General features: G+C 55.0%; 9 protein-coding genes across 9 annotated transcripts; 3 read left to right on the top strand and 6 right to left on the bottom strand.

Moving 5' to 3' along the window:
* Positions 1-19: 19 nt before the first annotated feature.
* Positions 20-1,576, bottom strand: CTAM01_15338 (splicing factor 3a; the record flags this gene model as incomplete). Its single annotated transcript, XM_060531335.1, has 1 exon — positions 20-1,576. One exon carries the CDS (start codon positions 1,574-1,576, stop codon positions 20-22), a length of 1,557 nt encoding a protein of 518 aa, XP_060374084.1.
* A 531-nt stretch (positions 1,577-2,107) lies between these two features.
* CTAM01_15337 (ATP-dependent RNA helicase FAL1) lies at positions 2,108-3,436 on the top strand (the record flags this gene model as incomplete). The annotated part of the gene is made up of 3 exons (XM_060531334.1): positions 2,108-2,213; positions 2,284-3,324; positions 3,378-3,436. The coding sequence occupies 3 exons, from the start codon at positions 2,108-2,110 to the stop codon at positions 3,434-3,436; spliced, it is 1,206 nt and encodes a 401-aa protein (XP_060374083.1).
* Positions 3,437-3,982: 546 nt separating this feature from the next.
* CTAM01_15336 (uncharacterized protein) lies at positions 3,983-5,537 on the bottom strand (the record flags this gene model as incomplete). Its single annotated transcript, XM_060531333.1, has 2 exons — positions 3,983-5,133; positions 5,189-5,537. The coding sequence occupies 2 exons, from the start codon at positions 5,535-5,537 to the stop codon at positions 3,983-3,985; spliced, it is 1,500 nt and encodes a 499-aa protein (XP_060374082.1).
* Positions 5,538-9,688: 4,151 nt separating this feature from the next.
* On the bottom strand, positions 9,689-11,009 carry CTAM01_15335 (TfdA family Taurine catabolism dioxygenase TauD; the record flags this gene model as incomplete). The annotated part of the gene is made up of 3 exons (XM_060531332.1): positions 9,689-10,254; positions 10,315-10,650; positions 10,706-11,009. 3 exons carry the CDS (start codon positions 11,007-11,009, stop codon positions 9,689-9,691), a joined length of 1,206 nt encoding a protein of 401 aa, XP_060374081.1.
* Positions 11,010-11,132: 123 nt separating this feature from the next.
* On the bottom strand, positions 11,133-11,546 carry CTAM01_15334 (uncharacterized protein; the record flags this gene model as incomplete). The annotated part of the gene is made up of 1 exon (XM_060531331.1): positions 11,133-11,546. The coding sequence occupies one exon, from the start codon at positions 11,544-11,546 to the stop codon at positions 11,133-11,135; it is 414 nt and encodes a 137-aa protein (XP_060374080.1).
* Positions 11,547-12,318: 772 nt separating this feature from the next.
* CTAM01_15333 (uncharacterized protein) lies at positions 12,319-12,914 on the top strand (the record flags this gene model as incomplete). The annotated part of the gene is made up of 2 exons (XM_060531330.1): positions 12,319-12,752; positions 12,827-12,914. 2 exons carry the CDS (start codon positions 12,319-12,321, stop codon positions 12,912-12,914), a joined length of 522 nt encoding a protein of 173 aa, XP_060374079.1.
* A 1,037-nt stretch (positions 12,915-13,951) lies between these two features.
* Positions 13,952-14,956, bottom strand: CTAM01_15332 (uncharacterized protein; the record flags this gene model as incomplete). Its single annotated transcript, XM_060531329.1, has 1 exon — positions 13,952-14,956. The coding sequence occupies one exon, from the start codon at positions 14,954-14,956 to the stop codon at positions 13,952-13,954; it is 1,005 nt and encodes a 334-aa protein (XP_060374078.1).
* Positions 14,957-15,841: 885 nt separating this feature from the next.
* Positions 15,842-17,799, top strand: CTAM01_15331 (serine carboxypeptidase S28; the record flags this gene model as incomplete). The annotated part of the gene is made up of 3 exons (XM_060531328.1): positions 15,842-17,055; positions 17,107-17,549; positions 17,750-17,799. 3 exons carry the CDS (start codon positions 15,842-15,844, stop codon positions 17,797-17,799), a joined length of 1,707 nt encoding a protein of 568 aa, XP_060374077.1.
* Positions 17,800-17,953: 154 nt separating this feature from the next.
* Positions 17,954-19,959, bottom strand: CTAM01_15330 (glucose oxidase; the record flags this gene model as incomplete). The annotated part of the gene is made up of 5 exons (XM_060531327.1): positions 17,954-17,986; positions 18,038-19,197; positions 19,259-19,388; positions 19,441-19,706; positions 19,761-19,959. 5 exons carry the CDS (start codon positions 19,957-19,959, stop codon positions 17,954-17,956), a joined length of 1,788 nt encoding a protein of 595 aa, XP_060374076.1.
* Positions 19,960-20,718: the final 759 nt, after the last annotated feature.

Genomic DNA, 20,718 nt, shown 5'->3' with positions numbered 1-20,718 from the left:
TTCTTCAGAGACCCCATATTTATAAAAGACCCTGCTTCTGCAAGTCGTAGTACACCTTCTCAGGCATGACATTTCCCTCGGCGTCCTCCATCTGCACCACGCTCCCCTCGTCGACCTTGGTCTTCTTGGCCTCCCGCTGGATCTTGTCCCACAGGTTCACCGCCTCCTCGATGCTCGTGATGTCACGGAACAGACTGGTATTCGTAATACCGAGACACCGCAAGCCGTGGACGTGCCGCGCCTCATTAAAGTGCTTGTCAAACGCCCGCCGACCCATGTAGACAAAGTTGCCGCAAATCTCGCAGGGGAACTCGACGCCCAGCCCGTGCAGACGGTACAGCCAAAAAGGAATCGGCTTGCCGTCCCACGCGAGCGGCAGTTTGAGCGGGTTGTAAATCTTCTCCTCGCCGTCCTCACCGTCCTCGTCGTCGTCTTCGCCGTCCACGCCGCCGCCGTTGTGGTGCGCTACGCCGCTGCCGGGCGCCGAGTACGACAGGTTCATTATGTTTTCCAGTTCCTGCTGGCGCTCGCGCTCCGTCATGCCCTGTCTGCGCTCGACGTTCACGCGCGTGTCGCCGCGCTCCGTGCTCATTGCTGCCGCGAGGCGTTTGACGCGGTACTCGCGCTCCGCGATGGCCCGTTCCTTCAGCCTCGTTGCTGATACCTTGTTCGTGCTGGTGCCGGTAGTTTCTTCCTCCCCTTCTTCCTCGCGGCGCGCTTTCCTCGCTTCGGCGGCCTTGATGTGCTTCCTGCCCGTCATGTGTGACTTGTAGACGTTTTCGTTCTTGAACTCCTTTTCGCAGTCGTCGCACCAGATGGCGTCTGCTGAACTGGTCTCCCGTGCGGTACCATTCGCGCCGCCGCCACTCGTCTCCTTTTGCCAGCCCGGGACCTCGTCCTTTTCCCACGCCGCCTCAAAGTCGCCATCGAATCCCAGAAACACCTTGTCGAGGTTCTCGAGCGGCCGTGTGCGACGCATAAAGGACTCGAGGTACGACGCCAGCTCGCCGACGTATTTGAAGTACTGATCCGTCAGCTTGTCGCCGCGCTTCAGGCCGCCGTACCCGGGCGCGAAGTTGTCAAAGACCTCGAGGTACTGGAGGTACGACAGGCGCTTCACGTTGGGAAGGTTGAGATAGGCCTCGTGGGCTGTGTGCAGGTCAAAGAAGCGGCCGAAGCCTTCCTCGCCAGTAAACAGGCGGTCGACAATGTAGGGCATGACGTCGCCATCGTCGGGCTTCTTGACGCGGTATCGCACCTCCGAGTTCTCGGCCTGTTCGTTTGGGTATTTGGCGTGGTGCTCGCGCGCCGTCTTGAGCTGGCTGTAGAACTCGTCAAAGGGGTCGCCGGTGCCGATGGTCTGGATCTCGCGGCTGCGCGAGCCGTCGACGTCGCGGTAGATGTCGAGGAGCTTGACGGACTGGGATTGGATCTGGTCCAGGAGCTGGCCGATTTCGTGGTCGCGGTTCAGGCGGTCGCGGATGTGTTTTGGTTCTTCGCTGATGCGGTCTGCAATGCCCTGCTCGAGGCGCTCGAGGTCCTCGTGGAGGTAGCGCTGCTCTTCGATTACGCCCATTGTGTCGTCGTTCGCCGCCGTTGCGCGCGATGAATATCCAAGGGGGGAAGAGGGCTGAGCTGGGCTAGACTGTAGCCGATTTCGGGGTCACGGTAGAGGTTGAGAGGACGAGGCTCTAGAAAAATCGATATCGCAGCCTTCCTGGACGCACGTTTGCTGGTGAGCGGTCCACCGAATAAGGTCGTGTTAGCTTTGGGTTTTCTTGCGATGGCAAGCTGCTCGGGGCACTCAGCACACTGTGGAACAATTGATACCCTGTGGAAAGGCCAGTAACATTCTCACAGTGTCGGCGGATGTGATTTTCCGTCCCGGCCCTTGCAGTTGATGGAAGACATGCTTCCAGCGCTAGATACAGGCAGTGGCCACTGACATGCAGTCGCGCTGTAGAAGCTTCAGCGCGCCCCTCTAAAATTTCCATCGATCTGCTTGCATCGTCCGCCTGCAAATCCACCACCACCACCACACACATCATCGCGACACATTGTCTAAGCAGCACCATCACTCGCCACACCACCGAATTAAACCATCATCATGGCGGAAGGAAGCGGAATCGATCGCAAGGCGGAGGAGAGGATGGAGTTTTCGACCTCCAAGGAAGTGACGGTCCACCCGACCTTTGAGTCCATGTCCCTCAAGGGTAAGGCTGCCTAGTATTATCACTGCACTTGATGCCATTGAACCGGCGCTTACTGACATCCCGTCTCCAGAGAACCTCCTTCGCGGCATCTACGCTTATGGCTACGAATCCCCCTCGGCCGTGCAGTCCCGCGCCATTGTCCAGGTCTGCAAGGGTCGCGACACCATCGCCCAGGCTCAGTCCGGTACGGGTAAGACGGCCACCTTCTCGATCAGCATGCTCCAGGTTATCGACACGGCGGTGCGCGAGACCCAGGCCCTCGTCCTCTCTCCGACGCGCGAACTCGCGACCCAGATTCAGTCCGTCGTCATGGCTCTCGGCGACTACATGAACGTCCAGTGCCACGCCTGCATCGGTGGCACCAACGTGGGCGAGGATATCCGCAAGCTCGACTACGGCCAGCACATCGTCTCCGGCACCCCTGGCCGTGTCGCCGATATGATCCGTCGCCGTCATCTCCGTACACGCCACATCAAGATGCTCGTTCTCGACGAGGCCGACGAGCTTCTCAACCGCGGTTTCCGCGAGCAGATCTACGACGTCTACCGATACCTGCCCCCTGCGACGCAGGTCGTCGTCGTCAGCGCTACCCTGCCGTACGATGTCCTCGACATGACGACCAAGTTCATGACCGATCCCGTTCGTATCTTGGTCAAGCGTGACGAGTTGACACTCGAAGGATTGAAGCAGTACTTCATCGCCGTCGAAAAGGAGGACTGGAAGTTTGATACCCTTTGCGATCTTTACGACACCCTGACCATTACCCAGGCCGTTATTTTCTGCAACACCCGCAGAAAGGTCGACTGGTTGACGGATAAGATGCGCGAGGCCAACTTCACCGTCAGCAGTATGCACGGCGACATGCCGCAAAAGGAGCGCGACAGCATTATGCAGGACTTCCGCCAGGGCAACAGCCGTGTGCTCATCTCTACCGATGTGTGGGCGCGTGGTATCGACGTGCAGCAGGTCAGTTTGGTCATCAACTACGACCTGCCGAGTAACCGTGAGAACTACATCCACCGTATCGGTCGCAGTGGTCGCTTTGGACGTAAGGGTGTTGCCATCAACTTCGTTACTAGCGAGGATGTGCGCATTCTGCGGGACATTGAGTGTGAGTATTTGTCTCCAAGTTGTCAAGCGTTAAGATGCTAATTACGATAATAGTGTACTACTCTACCCAGATCGATGAGATGCCCATGAACGTGGCCGATCTCATCTCTTAAGCAAATAGTTGTTAGAAGACCCAAAATGCTCAGATCCTGTGCCAGCAGACGGCAAGGATAATCAAATGAGGCAGACGAAAAGGTCGTCATGCCAATGAGACTGTGGAGGAAGGGGGCTTGATTTAAAAGCAGGTGAGCAAGATACAGCCCGTCTTGGAAGACTGTGCATGATTGACTTACACATCCCTCAAAGTGAAAAATCTAGATTGTCAGTCAATGAGAGGATTGCGGGCGAAGAAAGGCGTCACAAAACAAGGAAGTGGATTGATGGCTTTGGGAAAATGTCATTATTCGTAGTACTATGAACAGCCGCGCTCTGTGCCGAATGGGTATACAACACACGATACCCTCCCACGCATGTTTCCTTTTGCCGTTCCAACGCCATTTGAAATATGTGAAGCTGGTACTGCAGGACAGCTCAGTGGTTTTCTGTTGCTTGGTCGGCTGTGGTTGTGCTGGCGAATCATAAAAGTATTCGCTGCCAAAATGTCCTCCCCATCACTCCCCATGAACGCCTTGCCATTTCCTTGTTATACATGTTATTCATTAAATCCGATTCTCGGGCATCGGCGCAGAGCTGAAGCGCATGGACCGCACGGTCTGAGCGTACCGCAGCATCGACCCGCGCGTCTTTGCGCCCTGCGGCGGCTGAAGCCTCGACTTCCTTACGAGCGTGGACGGCCACCGCAACGGCGCGCCGGCATCGACTTCCGCTAGCCGGAACTCGTCGCGGCTGTCTCGGCTGTCGCCCCGAACGCTGCTCCGCGCCGGCGGCTTCATTGCCGTCAACACGTCGATGTGCTCCTCATGCTCTGTCGCCTCTTCGTAGGGGGAGAACTTGAGGTCGTCTAGGCTGGCAAAGGTGTCCCTCTGCACGCGTGGGCGGTTCGATTTGGTGCCGATGGTTAGGGGACGCTGGTAGTGCATCTCCGGGTCGCCGTGGGAGAAGTTCTTTTCCCACTCCTCGCGGCGGGCGGCGTCTGCCGCTGCCGCGGCGTAGGCGCTGTAGGAGCTGTACATAATACCGCCCCCGGTGGTGTTGCCGCCGGTAGCAGAGGCCATGAAGCGGGGGAAGAGGCGGCAAAGTAGAGGCTTGAGGGTGGTGAGGCAGGCTGTTACGATGGCAGCGTGGACCTCGACGCAGGTCAAATTTGCGATGCGGACGGCGGACCAGGTTACGTCCATTACTTGAAGGGGGGTCTCGTCTGTGTGGGAAAGACGGACGAGACGAACTATTGAGATTGCGCAGACGAGAAACGCGAGGCAGAAGACGATGTATAACCCTGTCTTCTGCCGGCGGGGGAGACGCATGGTGTGGATGACGGGCAGAGGTAGGAGGAAGATGAGAAAGTCGGTGGCCAGGTGAAGGCAGGCGTTGCCCCAGAAGACGGAGATGGGGTGGCAGTAGACGGGCGGGTTAAGAGGGTCGTAGTCCCAGGCGGAGTGGAGTGGCACGCAGGTGGTGAGGATGCTGGCGATGATCCAGGCGTGGGAGAGGACGACGACGCCGAGGAGGATCTTGCCGAGGAGACGGATGGAGTCGTAGGTGAGGATGCGGATGTAGAGAAGGAGGATGGAGATCTTGGTCAGGGTGAGGCTGACGGAGTAGAAGAGATTTGTGAATATGCCTGCTTCGATGTAGGCGGCGAAGGAGGGGTAGGAGTAGTAGAGATGTTGGCCGAGGCCAAAGTTGAGTTCTGTTGGGTGTTAGTTCTAGTTTTCGTTCCTCTACTGACAGTAAGTTCTACTTACGAGTGATCATGCCTCCACTGGTGGCGATGGCAAAGATGAGAGAGGCGAGGATGGTCCAGTCCTCCCACTTGACGGAGCGCAGGATCCTGGCGCGGGTGTAGAAGCGCATAGCAACAAAAGCGGTGGCCACAACGGCCGAGAGGACGGCTACGGGCACGACGGAGGCGCCATTCCACTCGTTTGGGTCGGGTCTCGGGAGGATGAGCCAGGGCGGGATCGTGGTGTTTGCTGCTATGGTTGTTGTCGCTGCTGCTGCTGCTGAGGCAGAGGTAGAGGCTGAGTTGGAGACATAAGGGATGATGGAGCGGTCAACCAGGGAGGGGAGGTTGCCGGTGGCCCGGGGCGGCATATTTGCGTTCAGGAGCGGTTTGCCGTAGGGGCTGGATTTGATGCGAGATGTGTTTATTTATGAGTACATTGTTGATTGAGTTGGTGAAGAGCGGTTCTGAGCGGCGTTTGATGAGTTGTTTGTATGAGTTGAGAGAGATTGAGTGAGAGACGTCGATGTTTCGAGGTAAGATGTTGGATTATTGCTGTGATATCGATTCGTACGCCACCGGTGGCTCGCACTTGGAGATAACCCGTCGACCAATGCGAGATCTAGCTCGTCATTGCTAATGTCGATATCAAGAAGAGATGCTGAGATCCAAAAGACGACAAAAGAAACGATCGAAATGTCTCAAGGGGGGAGACGAAATGGCGGGTCACTCAACCTTATACCAGCAGGGCCATCCAACCACCAACACCAAACAGCCCCTGTTGATCTCGACCAGGCCCCATGGAGGAGACGAGGCAGACTGAGAGTGAAGGGGGCCGGGGAGAGAGGAGAGAGACAGACAGAGTGGGAGACAAGAAGTGGCCGCGATGTGGCCGCGCACCGGGCCAGGGGTTGATGAACCAGGGGTGGAGGAGTGGATCAGAATCTGTGACGGGCGACAGACGCAGGAACCCATGTACTTTCTTCCTCTCACTGTGAGAGCACTCCCCGTTGGTGGCCGCATTCTGGTCTCTGCGGCCTTGGAAGCCGCCGGCAGCCCCAGATTTACGGGAGAGTGTCCCGCTGGACGGGGGTGGAAGAGGGACAGAGCATTGGTTGGATTTGTATAGCCGGCCCATGAACCAATATGGCCGCGGCTGAAGTGGTTGCAGGCGCCGGACGGTGGAGAGAGCACACCAGGGCACGGAGATTTTGTGTATGATGACTGGTCACTGGCCACTTCTCTCAAGGATGTTTGGCAGGGGGTTGTAATGATGGGTGCCGGTTTGGTTACATGTTTGTGGTCGTGGTGCCATGTCCGGGTCGTGATGATTGATGAGGACAGCAGATCTTTCAGTCTGGACTAGTCTGTATTGATGCGAGCGATTGGTGCGTTGAGTGAAGTGGTGGCTGATGAGGAGGCCTGGAGGATGTTCTCGCCCTCCCCATATTGGAGGACTGAGTATGAGCATCGCCGAGAGTTGTTGGGCGGGTATATGTGCCGAGGTGATCGCACGGATACACCAGTATTTTTTCATTTTCTTCCCAATTGCGGACAAACTCAAGCAACGCCGATGATTCATTAAGGACTAGTTCGTAGACCGGAAAGACTAGATATTCTCACCGACGGGCCATGAAGTTGGGACGCGTCAGACGGGCGGCAACGACAACAACTTTGTTGTCGTCTATGGCGAGGTCCATCCTAGGAAAGACAGTGAAGATAGTTTCCCAGGCATTTGGGTCGAAGCCAAGACCAGATCAGCAGAGTTACGGTATTCGAGCCAGACAGTAGGTGTAAAGACTGTAGAGAAAAGTTACGGAGGGCAGGTATGAGACCACTCGGCCGGCCAGGAGCGGCCTCTCTGTAGGAGAGTGTGCCTCTCGGACCATTTTTTGAGATGGGCCTAGGGGTGATAATGGCCTTGCGTGGTGAGAGCGTTTCAGCTCCGGCTTGCGATCCACAGGGTCCGACATGGGGGAGGCATCGAAGAGGAGGGTATATAGAGTCGTCGGTTCAGTTGATCTTGTCTGCCCTACCTGTCCTGGGCTCTACTGTTACGCTCGGGTCGTCTGGCAGGCCTGAAATACATTAGACTTTGAGCCGCAGTGAGACGGGCACAGGTCAAGCAAGAGGACGTGGATGGTGTGCCGATGAGAAAGTGTGTGTTCGTGCCAATATCAGGCGAAGGGACGGAAAATACAGTGAATGGTGGAGGTTAATGAGTGAGAGAGTGAGTGAGTGGATTTCAGGTCAGATGAGCGAGCGAGTGAGTAACGAGTGCTTGAGTGAGGGGGCCCCCGATGAGTGAGTGAGTTCAAGGTGAAGGGTGAGGGAGGACCTTGCCAGCCAGAGGTGAGACACTGCCGAATTTACCTGAAGAAAAGACAAGCGACAGGCGAGACACTGTGCAACCAGGGGTCTCCCCCCCTTCTTTGGGCTGTCTCGGGACGCATCTGGCTGCGATGCCCCTGAAGCTAAGCGACCGACGCGGACGAGGCTCCGGGCGGGGTGCTCACTCACGCTTTTGAACTACGGATAGGTGGGCTGCACCTGTATGCATTCTCCCCTTCCTGGGGCTCTGCAGGTCGGTTCGGGAGGATTGCAGCAACCTACCGACCAAAAATAACGCGGCGATGGCCTCAGCTCAGTGGGTGATTTGGTAAGTACTCCGTACCGTACGTACGTACTACGTACCGTATTCGTACCTTGTACCTGCCTTATCTTAATCACAATGGAAGGAGCAGATGATCACTCACGAGAGTCACAGTTGCTAACTAATGCTCAAATCTTCATTTTCTTTCTTCTCCCTCAGTTTGCCTCTTCAATTCTCATCTCTTCATCTTTTCCTCTTTCGGTCCTCATTTCCAATAAGCTTCCGAATAAGGTAACTCACGGCACAAGCGACATGAAGATTGCCCACTGAAACTTTCCGCCTCGTATTCTGCTTCACACCTTGGCTTACCTTATTGCTGCTAGCTGCACGATTTACAGTTGCCGCTACGCTTGGCTGAGTCCTGCCATTGCGACTTCCACACAGACAACGCCGTCTCATCGACGCGTCTCTGCGAGCTTAATTCTCTATCATGTAGACTAATGCAGTTAATGGAGGTGCGTGAGCGTCCGGATACGGTGCCATCCAAGGCGTCTAGAACATGTCCCCCAAAACTCTCGCGGCTTTCTGCTCGGTAAAACTCGCCCAACGTTGGTTGCCATTGAATGCTGTTAGTGACAGACTAGTGAACAGTCACGACTCATAACGCTCACCCATGTCGGTTCTGCCGACTAAGACTGGCTCACGGAGGGACCGCCAGGGGATCGGTGCTCATCTGTCCCAAACCATCTCTCCCACGCCAGCCGCAGGGAATTGATGAACCGTTTACGTGCTGCTGGCTGCTGTCACGGGGTCACTGCCGCCTAGCTACCGTGGCTGTGGAGGAGGAGACAAGCCCATTCAGCCACTCTTCTACGACGTCCTCAGAATTTTGTGGATGGAAACGGAATCTACTACCCATAGATTCGCTTGACGCTAGCCGACGTCTCCCTCCAACACAAGGACTGTTGCAAGAACAAATCGCCATCGGTGAAAAGTGCCCGGCTTCGATGGGATATGGACTTTGACCTCTTCCTATTCCACAATGGTGCAGAAACGAGAAACGACACGAGCAGAACAAACCCTCACGTCAAGGCGCCAATACCACCTCGTATAGTACCGCTCAAAGCTTCAACGTGGCCGCCGGACCGACGCCAAAACGGCATCTCCCATCTAACGACAAAGAAGAAAGGCCCATAGCGATGACTCGAGGAACGTACCAAAGACCCTCAGAGGCCCGTTGAAACGCGCGCGTCTGGCGTCAAGCCTACGTCGCAAGAAGTCTGGATCGCCCGTCTGAACCACTCGACTCAAGGTCTGCGTATGATCCACGCGTTGCCGAACGGCAAAATGATTCGATGCCTAGCCAGCCGGCCGAGTTGAGCTTGGAGGGTATTAGGACGGGGACGGCTGCGACAGTCAGCAGCGCCTATGCGTCGGGGCCTTTGCCGACTGACTAGTCGACAGGAAACCGGTCATTCTATGCAGAGAAGAAAAGAAGAAGGAAGATCATCTGGCCGACCATTCTCAGGGTCTGGATGCAACGCCCGTGCCATGTCTGACCGGCAGATGCGACGGTCTCGAGATTGGCTCTGAACTCTAAAGAGAACCGATGGGAGGGTCCAGTATCAGAAGTCTCGTGCTGGGCCACTGTTGGCGACCTCGTCCGATCTATGCCTCAACCCCTAAGTGGGGATAAAGTCTACTTGATACAGGCACAGCTGAAAGATGCTCGGGAGCGACTCCCGAGCCACGATAGGGCAGAGTGAAACCGCCTCTTCCTCTTTTCTGGGGAAAATCATTGTTTTGACTGCTACGGTAACCTCTTCCCGTGTAGGAAAAGGAGTCCATCATCGTTTAGTTGTCATACCAAAGCTCAAGAGCACGACCATCCAGAGAAACAGGTCGTTTGGTTCCGGAAACAAACAATCTTCATGAGCTGTAATCCGCCTTCAAAGCGGCAATAGCTTCGGCACGCAGGGCCTCCCGTCTGCTTTGACTCTGGGGGTCAAAGTACGGCCTCTCCCCGAGACTCACGGCACGAGACCCTTGTCTCTCCCCGAGGTCATCCACGATGTAGTCCGGCGTCGCGGCGTGGTAGGCCGAGCGGTTGTCCCAGATGGCGACGTCGTTGGGGTTCTGCCAGCGGTGCCGCACCTGCAGGTCGTGGTTCTCGATGATGAGCTGCACGAACCAGTCGAGGAAGTGCTTCGACTCCTCGTCCGACAGGCCGTTGATCTTTTGGACGTGGAGGCCGACGGCGAAGACGCTCTTCCAGCCCGTCACCGGATTCGTGCGGATTACCGGGTGGATGGCCTCCAGGAGCTCGCCCACGTTTTCGGGCGCGCCGCGCGGTTCCGAGTAGAGTTTGAAGCCGTTTTTCTCTGCGGTTGCGTTGAAACCTGGTTGGGCGTACGTGGCTGTCATGCCGTCGAAGAACTTTTGGAGCGGCTTCGATATTCGGTCGTATACTTCATAGCCCGAGGCCCAGAGCGTGTCTATATTTGGTCAGTACAAGTGTACACCAACGTTGGCGGCGAAAGCTCGAAAGCGCTCACCTCCTCCCGTCTTGGGCAGCTGTGTTAGACGAAGAAGCGCATAGTCACTCGGCACGGGCTCAAACGTGATATCGGAATGCCACTGTGACCTCTGCGTCTGCTTCTTGGTGTAGTTTAGGAAGCGGTGTATGCCCAGCCGCTTGGCCTGCGCCGACGAGATGACGCTGATCTCATCATCATTGGTGTCGCCGCGGCCGGCATTGTTGACGGGGTGGATGTGGAGCTTCGAAGTCGAGGGCTTCCCGGATAGCTCGCCGAGACGTTGGACGAGTTCCTTTTGGAGGTCGTTGTCGATGTTGTCTTGCTTGCGGAAGAATACGACACCGCGCTGCGAGACTGTGGTACTTGTGTCAGTATGGGAGATGAGTATGTCGGCGAAGGCTCGGCTCACTGGTGATTGCTAGGTCACGAAGGAGTTCATCAGAGTTGGGCGCACGTAGCAGCTCTTTGAGATCGAGAGTCGGGTACTCGCGGCCGATGACGGGCGTCACTTCGAAATGCTCGAACTGGTCGAGAACCCCCGTCGTCTTGAGAGGTTCCTTGTGGCCTATCCGTACTTCTGGGAGCTCGTCGTCCAGGGGCGGAAAGTCGTCTGCGTATACTGCCTCCTTGACTTGTTCCTTCGCTGGGGGGTCTTTCTCCTTGAGATCCTCGATCTGCTTGGCGGCAGCTGTCTCTGTTGCGGATGGTGCCATTTCTGAATATCTTCTGGCGCTAAAGAAGGGAGTTTGTTTACTGCGACTTCGACACTTGGACACTTTCTATCGCGGGGTCGAAGAGGGGTCTTGGACACGTCTTATACGCCCTTCCGATATCGATCACCACACCACCACCGCGCGGGCCGTGAAAAAGGCGAAAGTTTGCGCGACATCACACCATATGCAACTCGGATCCTCTAATTGGGTTGACGGTATGCATGCGGGGGTCAGCAGGATTCCAGAGGAAAGACGGGACGACCACCGGTAGAAACGGGCAAATGGCGGGTCGCCGGAGCTCGGCGGCACATGTCGAGGCCGAATCGGAGCCGTGTGTTGGCCTCCCCTCGTCCGGTGTACCCATTTCTCTATGCCGTTTGGGGTAGCTTTCTGTCTTGGCTTCGGTATCGATGGGCGGGGTAGACCAATAGGATCTGGGCGGCGTCGACATTTGGAGCGAGATGGTTTGCGGAGATGGGATGAGTTGGAGGTTGCATTGCCTGTGGCTGAACAAATCGGAGCCGTTGTGGTATCCATCGCGAGGCTTTGGTTCTTCAGATGAAGTTTGTGCCAAGGATAATGTGCCATGCGCGATCTTATGAGAGCTTCATTTGGAGTACGTCAGGTGAGAGAGAAAGGGCTGAGCTTGACCGGAGGAGGCTTTAGACAATAACGGGACCATAGAGGGAGGACTAAGGTCGCATTGCAAATGACATTAAATTCATTAGGCTCAATCGAGCACCCTATCAGATATGATACCAGTTGCGCAATTGCATCTTAACCAAGTTGAGTTGATAATTCGAAATTGAGTAAAGCAAGCACAACATCTTACAGCGGTTGACGGAACGCCTGGTATTGTCTTACATCGGCTCCGGTCTTGGGCGTGGGCACCGTTCCTCACGTTCCTCACAGCCTGATATTTCAATCAGTCCAGGGTGAGCAGGCATGGCAGCAGCCGACGTCTATTAATTCGACAACGATAGCAGTCTTATCATGAAAGAAACCAACCCTTTTATGACAATGACTGATGACAAGCTAATCACTGAAGGCGGGTTTACAATTTACGATGACGGAGACGGGGAGAGACTAAGCGTCGATCCACGACTGCCGGCGACGTCATCGACCTGTCACCGATGTCATTGCTCTAGAGCTCTTGAGCTTTCTGCAACAGACTACTTTGCGACGCGGAATTTCCCTGTAAATAACTACAGTCGCGAAACTCTGACTATTCAGACACTCATTGCACTTCTGGTATTGTAAATCTTACCTTGCCCGAAGAATCATCTCACCTTGGACCGAAGAAGCCAAGATGTCATCCTCAGCACCACCCCAACCCCCAACATCAGAAGCCTACAAGGCACCCTCGAATCCGACAACTCGCAACCCCGCCGAAAACGCAGCAGCACACGATGCCTCCGATCGCGAGACTGCCGCGCGCGATGCAGCGCTAGGCCGCACGCCCTTCCCGCAATCCCAGTCCCGCTCCGTCAACGAGGCGACGCCGAGTTCGCTGGGCGCGGGCGTACACTCCTCCGGCCCCGTGGACGAGACGGAGCGGCGGAATACCGCGTACGTGTCTGAGGGCGGCAGCAGCAGAGAGCTGGAGAACCCCAACGTCGACGCTGAGCAGATGGCGACGCTTGCGGAGGGCAAGGTTGCTGACGCGGTGGAGAGGAAGAGTGGTACGCAAAAGGTGCCGGGGCAAGAGATAGTTAACGAGGAATTTGGGAGTGGGATTGAGGAGTGAGTATGCCCTTCATTAGTCATGGATGGTGAAACACGTGAGCCAATTTACTGATTATTAACCTATTGAAAAGGAAGAAGAAGGAACAACAGGAGGCGAGAGATGCGATCAAGAAGGCAAGGAGCGAAGGGGTGGATGTCGATGGTATTGGGAAATCATGACAGCATATATAAGAGACGCTGCGATGTAAAGAAAGCATCGCCTGCTTGCCGCCTAGACAACTACAACACCGTGCCATATTTGTGTTACGTTAAATGATCATCCAGAAAGCAAATTGAACGCCCGTCTTCAACAAAGTAGTTGCGGAGACATGTCAACCAAAAAAGCAAAAGAGTTGTTCTCCCCTTCCAGAATCGAACTAGAGACCTTTCGATGACAATGTAACCATTACAGTCGAACGTGATGAACCAACTACACCAAGGGGAGGATCGGAGATATTGCTCCGCTCGGTGTTGCAATCCGACAGGGCTAGCAGACCTAAGTAGCTTCAACTCCAGAGCGGGGTTCCCTCCACCTCAAATTCAATTCGAGTTGTCCTTCAGTTGTGAGACGCCATCAGGTGTTTTCTCAGCAATCAAAAGACTCTTCTCCTCTCTCCAGTGTTAAAAACTAGTTGACGAAAGAATAGAGTTTGCAGTTCCGGAGTTGTTGCTATGAACTGGCAGAAGAGAGTACTTCAACAGGGCCCATAACTACAGGGTTGCTCAACACTCTCAAGAGGCGGCACCATCACTCTTGTAGCAAAGCATCTCTCTCGGGTGGTTATCTCTACTCTCTGCCATGTTCCTAATCATTCGAGTAACTTCAGCGGAACTTGTGGGGGTTCAGGTGGAATCAGCGATTGTCTCCTTGCGCTCTTACTAATATCATGGCTTCTGTCTCCGCCCGCATGCATGCGGCTGTGTCTGGCGGGGTTCTCAAACCCGCTTGCGAGCATCGTGAGCATCTCACAGCGGCATCAAATGTCGCATCCCATCCAGGGCGTTTAGCTCAGTGGTAGAGCGCCCGCTTTGCATTCACCTAGTGTCTGCGGGAGGCCCAGGGTTCAATCCCCTGATCGTCCAGAACAACTTCATCACAACTCGTGATGATCATTCTTTTGCTTTTTTGATGTGGTTGTATTTTGATTTCACTGGGAGATGATGTTTAGGTAACTCTGTGCTGTCAGCGGGGTTATCCCTGTTCTCCCCGTCCAGGCTCAAGAGTCAAAAGTCTCGTGCAACCATGCCAACACATCCTCTCCAAACACGACCGGGTTCTCAAGAAGAGCCCAATGGCCGCCTTCCCTCGTGATACTCTTGACATCCGGCAGCACGCCAGCAGCTATGCTCTGTTGAAGCAACTCAGGCCTGCACACATAGTCCTGCTCCCCGCCCCAATAGAGCACCGGCACCCGAATTGTCTTCGCCTCCTCACTCAACATCCTCTCTGACTTGTCCTGGATCCCAGAGCCCGTCACAGTGTAAACACACCTTGGTGCAGCAAACCCGCCGTCTCTGCCGTAGCGCTCTATGAAGTCAGCTCTGTGTTCCGATGTGGCGAAGGGTAATGTTGGCTGCGTGCGGTCTTGGGTGATGAAGTCACGCATCTTGCCGGGCGTGCACCAGTTCTCAAGCCAGGTTTGCGGGTCGCCGAACGTGACGCTATATACAGACTCGAGGTTCTGATTCATGAGGTCTACCGAGTCCTCGGCGAGAAAAAAGTGCCAGTACTCAAAGATGCCGACACCAAATACCTTTCTCGTCATCTCGTTGACTGTTTCGAGATCAAAGTGGCCAGTGGGCGGCATGTAAGGGACGTTCAACGTGACGAGACCGCAGATGCGATCGGGGTGAAAGTTGTATAGCCGCTGAGCGATGAGACAGCCCCAGTCATGGCCGAGGGAGATGACTTTGGTTAAGCCCTCCGCGTCGAGAATCCCGACAGCGTCGGCTGCAAGACGGTGCCATGCGTAGTCTTCTGGGTCGGTGGGCTTCGAGGTATCACCGAAGCCGAGGTTATCTAGTGCTACGACGCCGTAGCCATTTGGGACGAGGTAGTTGTTGATGAGGCCGGCCCAGAGACGCGCCGTGTCAGGCCAGCCGTGAAAGAGGAGGAGGGTAACCTTGGAGTTGCGAGCGGGCGAAGTGTAGTAGGTGTAGGTGAAGCCGCGAGAGACGTCGAGCGTCTTCTTGGCCAGCGCTGAAAGGTTCAGAGCTGCCATTTCGGAATTGAAGATGGGGTCTCTTAGGTCTAGCTTGACCAAATGAGGTCGCCATCAAAAACGAAATGAAGATGTTTTATCTGGGGAGCCTCTTCAGAGTATAGCTAGCTCAAGCAAGACTCCATCACCCAGTCCCTGTGGGCCAGATTTCAAAGCTTCACTCTTGGTGTGGTGCCACTGGGCGGCCTACTGATCCAAGCCAAGGGCACAAATCTCACGCCGAGGGCGTCACGTTGCCATTGAAAATGAACTGTAAGCACTATCGACCTTCAAATACCGTCGAATTTGAAGCTGTTCTGTCACACAACTCCATACTTGCATCGGGTTGCAGCATTGATGGCTCGATTGAAGCCCTCATGAGCCAACATCCTACGAGCGGGGCATGTTACGCTGGGTCTATGGCCGGTGACTCAGCCGGCAGACTGAAATGAGATTGAACCAAACGTTCTGGCATGTTGAGCGTAGCTCTGCGTCTCAATGCGGAAATCAAGAATTTGTAAAGTCTTTCTCTCTCGGAGTCATCTTGGTCAAAGACAGTTAATCGTATGCATCACCACTACTGTTTGTGCCCCAATCTACCAAGAACGAGTTTCACATTTCAAAAGGATGAGATCATATCTTGATGTGGCCCCATTCAAAGTGGTCTCTCGAGATGAATGATGGTGAGAGTGAGATGAGATGAGATGAGATGAGATGAGATGACATTCGGTGAGAGCAACAGGTGATGAGGTAAGCTCAAATGAGGATGGGCCTGGGCGCGATGCTCACACAGAAACGACCCCGCACCACTCACACCGGGTTCTACAACTTTAGTCACAACAACACTCGGCGCCGCCTCCAACTGCGGGACGGACATCATTGGTTTCCCCATCACACGCCGGCGACATGACGAATTGGAAGTCCGGAGCTTGCTTTATGCTAACCGCGGGCCGGGCCGTTGCTGCCGGACTCGGTCTGCAACATCTGGCGGGCCACGAGGCTTGGAACGCGCTGCAATCGGCTGCCCGGGTGGAGTCAGAGTCTCAGGTGGAAATCGCCTCGGCTGCTTTTGCGGAGCAGTACCCCGAGTACAACCTCTCTGTCCCTATTGACCACTTTCACAACGACTCGCGATACGAGCCGCACTCGGACGAGTATTTTGACCTCCGCTACTGGTTCGATGCGAAGCACTATCGCAAGGGAGGCCCTGTCATCATCCTCGCGGCCGGAGAGACGGACGCCAAGGAGCGTCTGCCGTTCCTCGACCACGGCATCCTTTCCATCCTTGCCAAGGCCACCGGTGGCGTCGGTGTCGTTCTTGAACATCGCTACTATGGCAAGAGTTTCCCTGTGCCCGACCTCAGCACCAAGAACCTCCGCTTCTTAAGCACCGATCAGGCCCTCGCCGATACGGCCTACTTCGCGAAGCACATTAGCTTCCCTGGTCACGAGGACTTGAACCTTACCGCGCCTGGCACGCCCTACCTTGCTTATGGAGGCTCGTACGCTGGAGCATTTGCGGCCTTCCTGAGAAAACTCTATCCCGAGGTCTTCTGGGGCGGCATCTCGTCGTCAGGTGTCACGGCAGCAATCATAGACTACTGGGAGTACTACGAAGGTGCCAGGCTCTTTTCGCCAGGTGACTGCGCCGAGACCACCCAGAAGCTTACTGAGGTCGTCGACAAGATCTTGCTTGGAAAGTCTGAAACTGATAAGAGCCAGCTCAAGGATCTCTTCGGTCTAGGCCCTCTTGAAGATGATGATTTCGCTAGCACCCTGTCGTACGGCATTTCGGGACTGCAGTCAACCAACTGGGACCCTGCCCAGGATACCACCGCTTTTGGAACGTACTGTGCCACTGTCAGCTCAGATAGTGTTCTCTTTGGCAGCACCCGTCATTTGAAGTCGTCAGTGGACGAGTTGCTGTCCGCCAGTGGCTCAGACGCCAAGCTGACGAATCGCATGCTCAACTATGTCGGTTATGTCAAGGACTACGTCAAGAAGGGCTGCAAAAGCGGAGACTTGGTCAAGTGCTTCTCGGGCCGCAACAGTGAAGAACACCAAAACACCTCTATTCGCCAAGGCCCTGGCCGTAGCTGGATCTACCAGGTCTGCACAGAGTGAGTGTTTCCAAGTCAGCGAGTTCGATCAACTTCTAACACTGCTTATAGATGGGGTTACTTTCAGACTGGATCGGGTGTGCCCGACGATGAGCTTCCCCTTATCTCGCGCCTCATCGACGTCGACTACAGCTCCATCTACTGCCGCGAAGCGTTCAACATCACTGAGCCCCCCAACGTGGACGCCATCAATAAGCACGGCGGCTTCAACTTTAGCTACCCGCGTGTCGCTATCGTCGATGGCGAAGCTGATCCCTGGAGAGCTGCCACACCCCACAAAATTGGCCTGAACCGCAAGTCCACGACCAGCGAACCCTTCCTTCTCATTGATTTGGGTGTTCATCACTGGGATGAGAACGGATTGAAGCCGGAGGATGTCACGCCGGATTTCCCGCCTGCGTCCATCAAGAACGTTCAGGCTCAGGAGGTTGAGTTTGTCAAAGCTTGGATGAAGGAGTGGGAGGAGGCGCAGAGCAAGGACAGCGCCAAAGGAGGTATGTTTTCTATCAGTCATGTATCATTCGGTAAGCTGACGAGAGCGAAAGAAGTCTCCGAGGAGCTTTAGTAGAAGTCAGTGTGTGAGGACTTGAGATGGCAACGCCCGTCGAATCATCATTACGTTCATGCTTCCATTGCCTTTGGCTGGAACATTCAGTTACTAGAAACATGAAAGCTTTACATTGAATGAAACTAGAAGTATTGTCAATACACGACTACTCGATCGAATGGCTGCGCATCATTTGACCCTCTAACAACGGGCTTGAAAACGGGGTAGAGTCGTCTGCGTGGTATGTAAAACCCCTCAACGAATGTGATAAGATAACCGCAGTATGTGTCCCAAATCCAACGTGTCTCCCCATCAAAGCCTTTCAGAAGTTCCACACAAGGCCAACATCAACTACTGAGTCTGCGCTTTGATCATATCGGCGGCCTTTCATCCCTGTTAGCAGTACTCCATGAACCCTGAATCATCAGAACATACCTTTTCAGCAACAGCGTAAACAGTCATGGACGTGGTCGCACCAACAGTCGTAGGCATCATCGAAGCATCAACAACTCTCAACTTCTTCACGCCATACACCAGCAGATTCTCATCCAGCACTCCGCCCCACTCGCGCGGCATCTTGGCAGTGGTACCGACAGGATGATACACGGACGGGATAATCTGCCCCTTGGCCCAGGTCACAAGCTGCGCATCGGACGACACGCCCGTGCCAGGCGACGTCTCGCGCGCCTGATACTGCGCGAGTTCGCCGGTAGTCATGTACCGCCGCATAAACTTGATAATCTCCGCCATAACGTCCAAGTCAATGGCGTTCGACGCAGCGCGGTAGTCGACAACCATTTCGCTCTCGGGCTGCGCCGTGTTGAGGAGGATGTTGCCGCGGGACATGCAGTGCAGGTTCTGCACGGAGCCACCGGGGCCGTACATCATCATCTCGGAGAAGACGACGTTCTTGGAGCGCATGAGCCTGCCCCAGACTTTCTGCTGTTGCTTGTAGCCCTCTGTTTGCTCGGCTGTATAGGTCGAGGGTAGGTGGGACTTGGGGTCTTGAGCTTCAAATGCCTTGGCCAAGGCCTCAAATCTATCGGGGCTGACGACGGGCAGGCCGATCATGGAGGCGAGGGAGGGCGGACCGCCGCCGCCCCAGCCACCGCCGCCTGAGTTGGGTGGCTGGATGCCCCATTGATAGGATATGCTTGGGATATAGCTGTGATCCTGGAAGTTTGATCCAACGCCGGGCAAGTCGACCTTGACAGCGATGCGCGCCTGCTCGAGGTGTGCGCGTGGCCCGATGCCGCTGAGCATGAGGACCTGCGGCGTGTGTACGGATCCGGCGGCCAGGATGACTTCGCGACGGGCTTTGATCTGTACAGGAGCGGCTCCCGTGTTATTACGAGAGACGAATTGCACTCCTGTAGCTGTGTCACCGTCAAAGAGAATGCGGTTGACCTTGGCACCGACGATCATCTCGTAGTTTGCGCGGTTGAGGCCGTCCCAGTGGCCGGTGCGGGCGTAGGATCGCTGGAACTGGACGGGGTCTTGGGACATTGGGTACCAATAGAGGCCGGCCTCGCCCGCGCCGCTATCGACGGGGATGGTCATGCCGGGCATCTTTGCCATTGCGTTGTAGAGGATCTCTTTGAACTATGGTCAGTGGTTTGTGAGCGACGGTAGGAGGTCATGTGAACTGGGACCTACTTAGGACAGACTGAAGAGGGCCCTTGCCAAAGGCAGCGTAGATCTTGGAACTTGTGCCCCAGTACTTGGTATCGTAGGTGATGTTGTACTCCCGAGCTTGAGCTGCGTCAGGAGGCGCGAGGCTGATGCCCTAGGACTTGTCAATCTCGTATGTTCTCATGCCCTCGTCTGATAGCTCAAACCTTCTTGAAGTATGGCAGCAAATTGTCCCAGTCCCAGGTAGATCCGGGTCCACCAAGCTCTTTCCAGGCATTGTACTCATCTTTGGTTCCTCTCAGGAATACCTGGCCGTTGACGGAAGAGCTCCCACCGACGACGCATCCAATACCCACATCGAAGCTTCGGCCGTTGAGATTGGGACACGGCTTGGACGTGATGTTGAACATACGGCGTGGGTTCATGCCGGTTTGGCTATCGTAGTAGCCATATTCGACTACGAGAACGGTGTCTTCTCTGCATTAGATTGAAGCGTTGTGCGATACAAGACACATTGGAAACTGACATTTGCCGTCCTCTGTGAGTCGATCGCCGACTGTCAGGCCAGACGTGCCACCGCCGACAATGACATAGTCGTATTCGGTGGCGAGCTGCTCCGCTCGGGTGAGTATCTGGACGTGTTCGGGATGCTGGGTTGGCCACGCTGATGTGAGCTGCGTGGCAACGCTCAGGCAGTACAATGTGAAGCTTCTGATGGAAGGCATTTTTTAGCCTTTGAGACGAAGAAAGAACTGCCCAAAAAGGGGATTGACATAGGTATGGAGACAGAAGGCAGAGGAGCGGGAAAGGTGGGCATTTTATAACTTCGATACTTGAGTTGCGCTGTTAAAACTTCACCGTTTCAAGAGAATAGTCCACCCTATACGACACGGAGTCCCAGATACAGTCCCGCTGGAGATGTTGAACTACCAGACCTGGCCGGGCGTGAGTCGTACCATTCCGGAGGAATCACCTTCCTTGGTTCTATCAGTGTCTCACACGAGCCAGGAGTACCACGATTATCCCATTGGCTCTATCTACGTGGTTCATTAAGCTTATAATAGGCTCAAGGGAGGCAAGTGAGCAACATGCGGGGAGCGAATCGGCAGTGCGCACCAGAGTCGTATGAGCCGCAGCCCCTAATATACAAAGTGCGGGGACAAGCACTGAAGAGGGACCTAATAGGTGCCGCTTAACCTCAATCGAGTATATAGACTTGCCACGTTGCAGCCAAGAGCCGGATCCTATCGATGACTTTATATTGTTCCTGATTGAATCCGGTTGCCAAGACCGGATCAAAGCAGAACCTAGAGTCATGAGCTACCGGACTGGTCTCATTTTGCCTAGAGCGAGGTGTCGGCTAAGTGAACAGAGTCTGGCAGATCGAGAAGTATTATCATTGGATGTGTGACTTGGTACTTTTATGAGGCAGGAGAGACAGGCGTGATACTTTATGATTTCAGAGACTCTTAGTAGCAATCAAT

The sequence above is a fragment of the Colletotrichum tamarilloi genome (genome assembly GCF_030869305.1).
Source record: "Colletotrichum tamarilloi strain Tom-12 chromosome Unknown Scaffold_158.1, whole genome shotgun sequence".
NCBI classification, from domain to species: domain Eukaryota; kingdom Fungi; phylum Ascomycota; class Sordariomycetes; order Glomerellales; family Glomerellaceae; genus Colletotrichum; species Colletotrichum tamarilloi.
The sequence above is the reverse complement of the archived record's forward strand: the minus strand, read 5'-3'. Positions and strand labels throughout refer to the sequence as shown.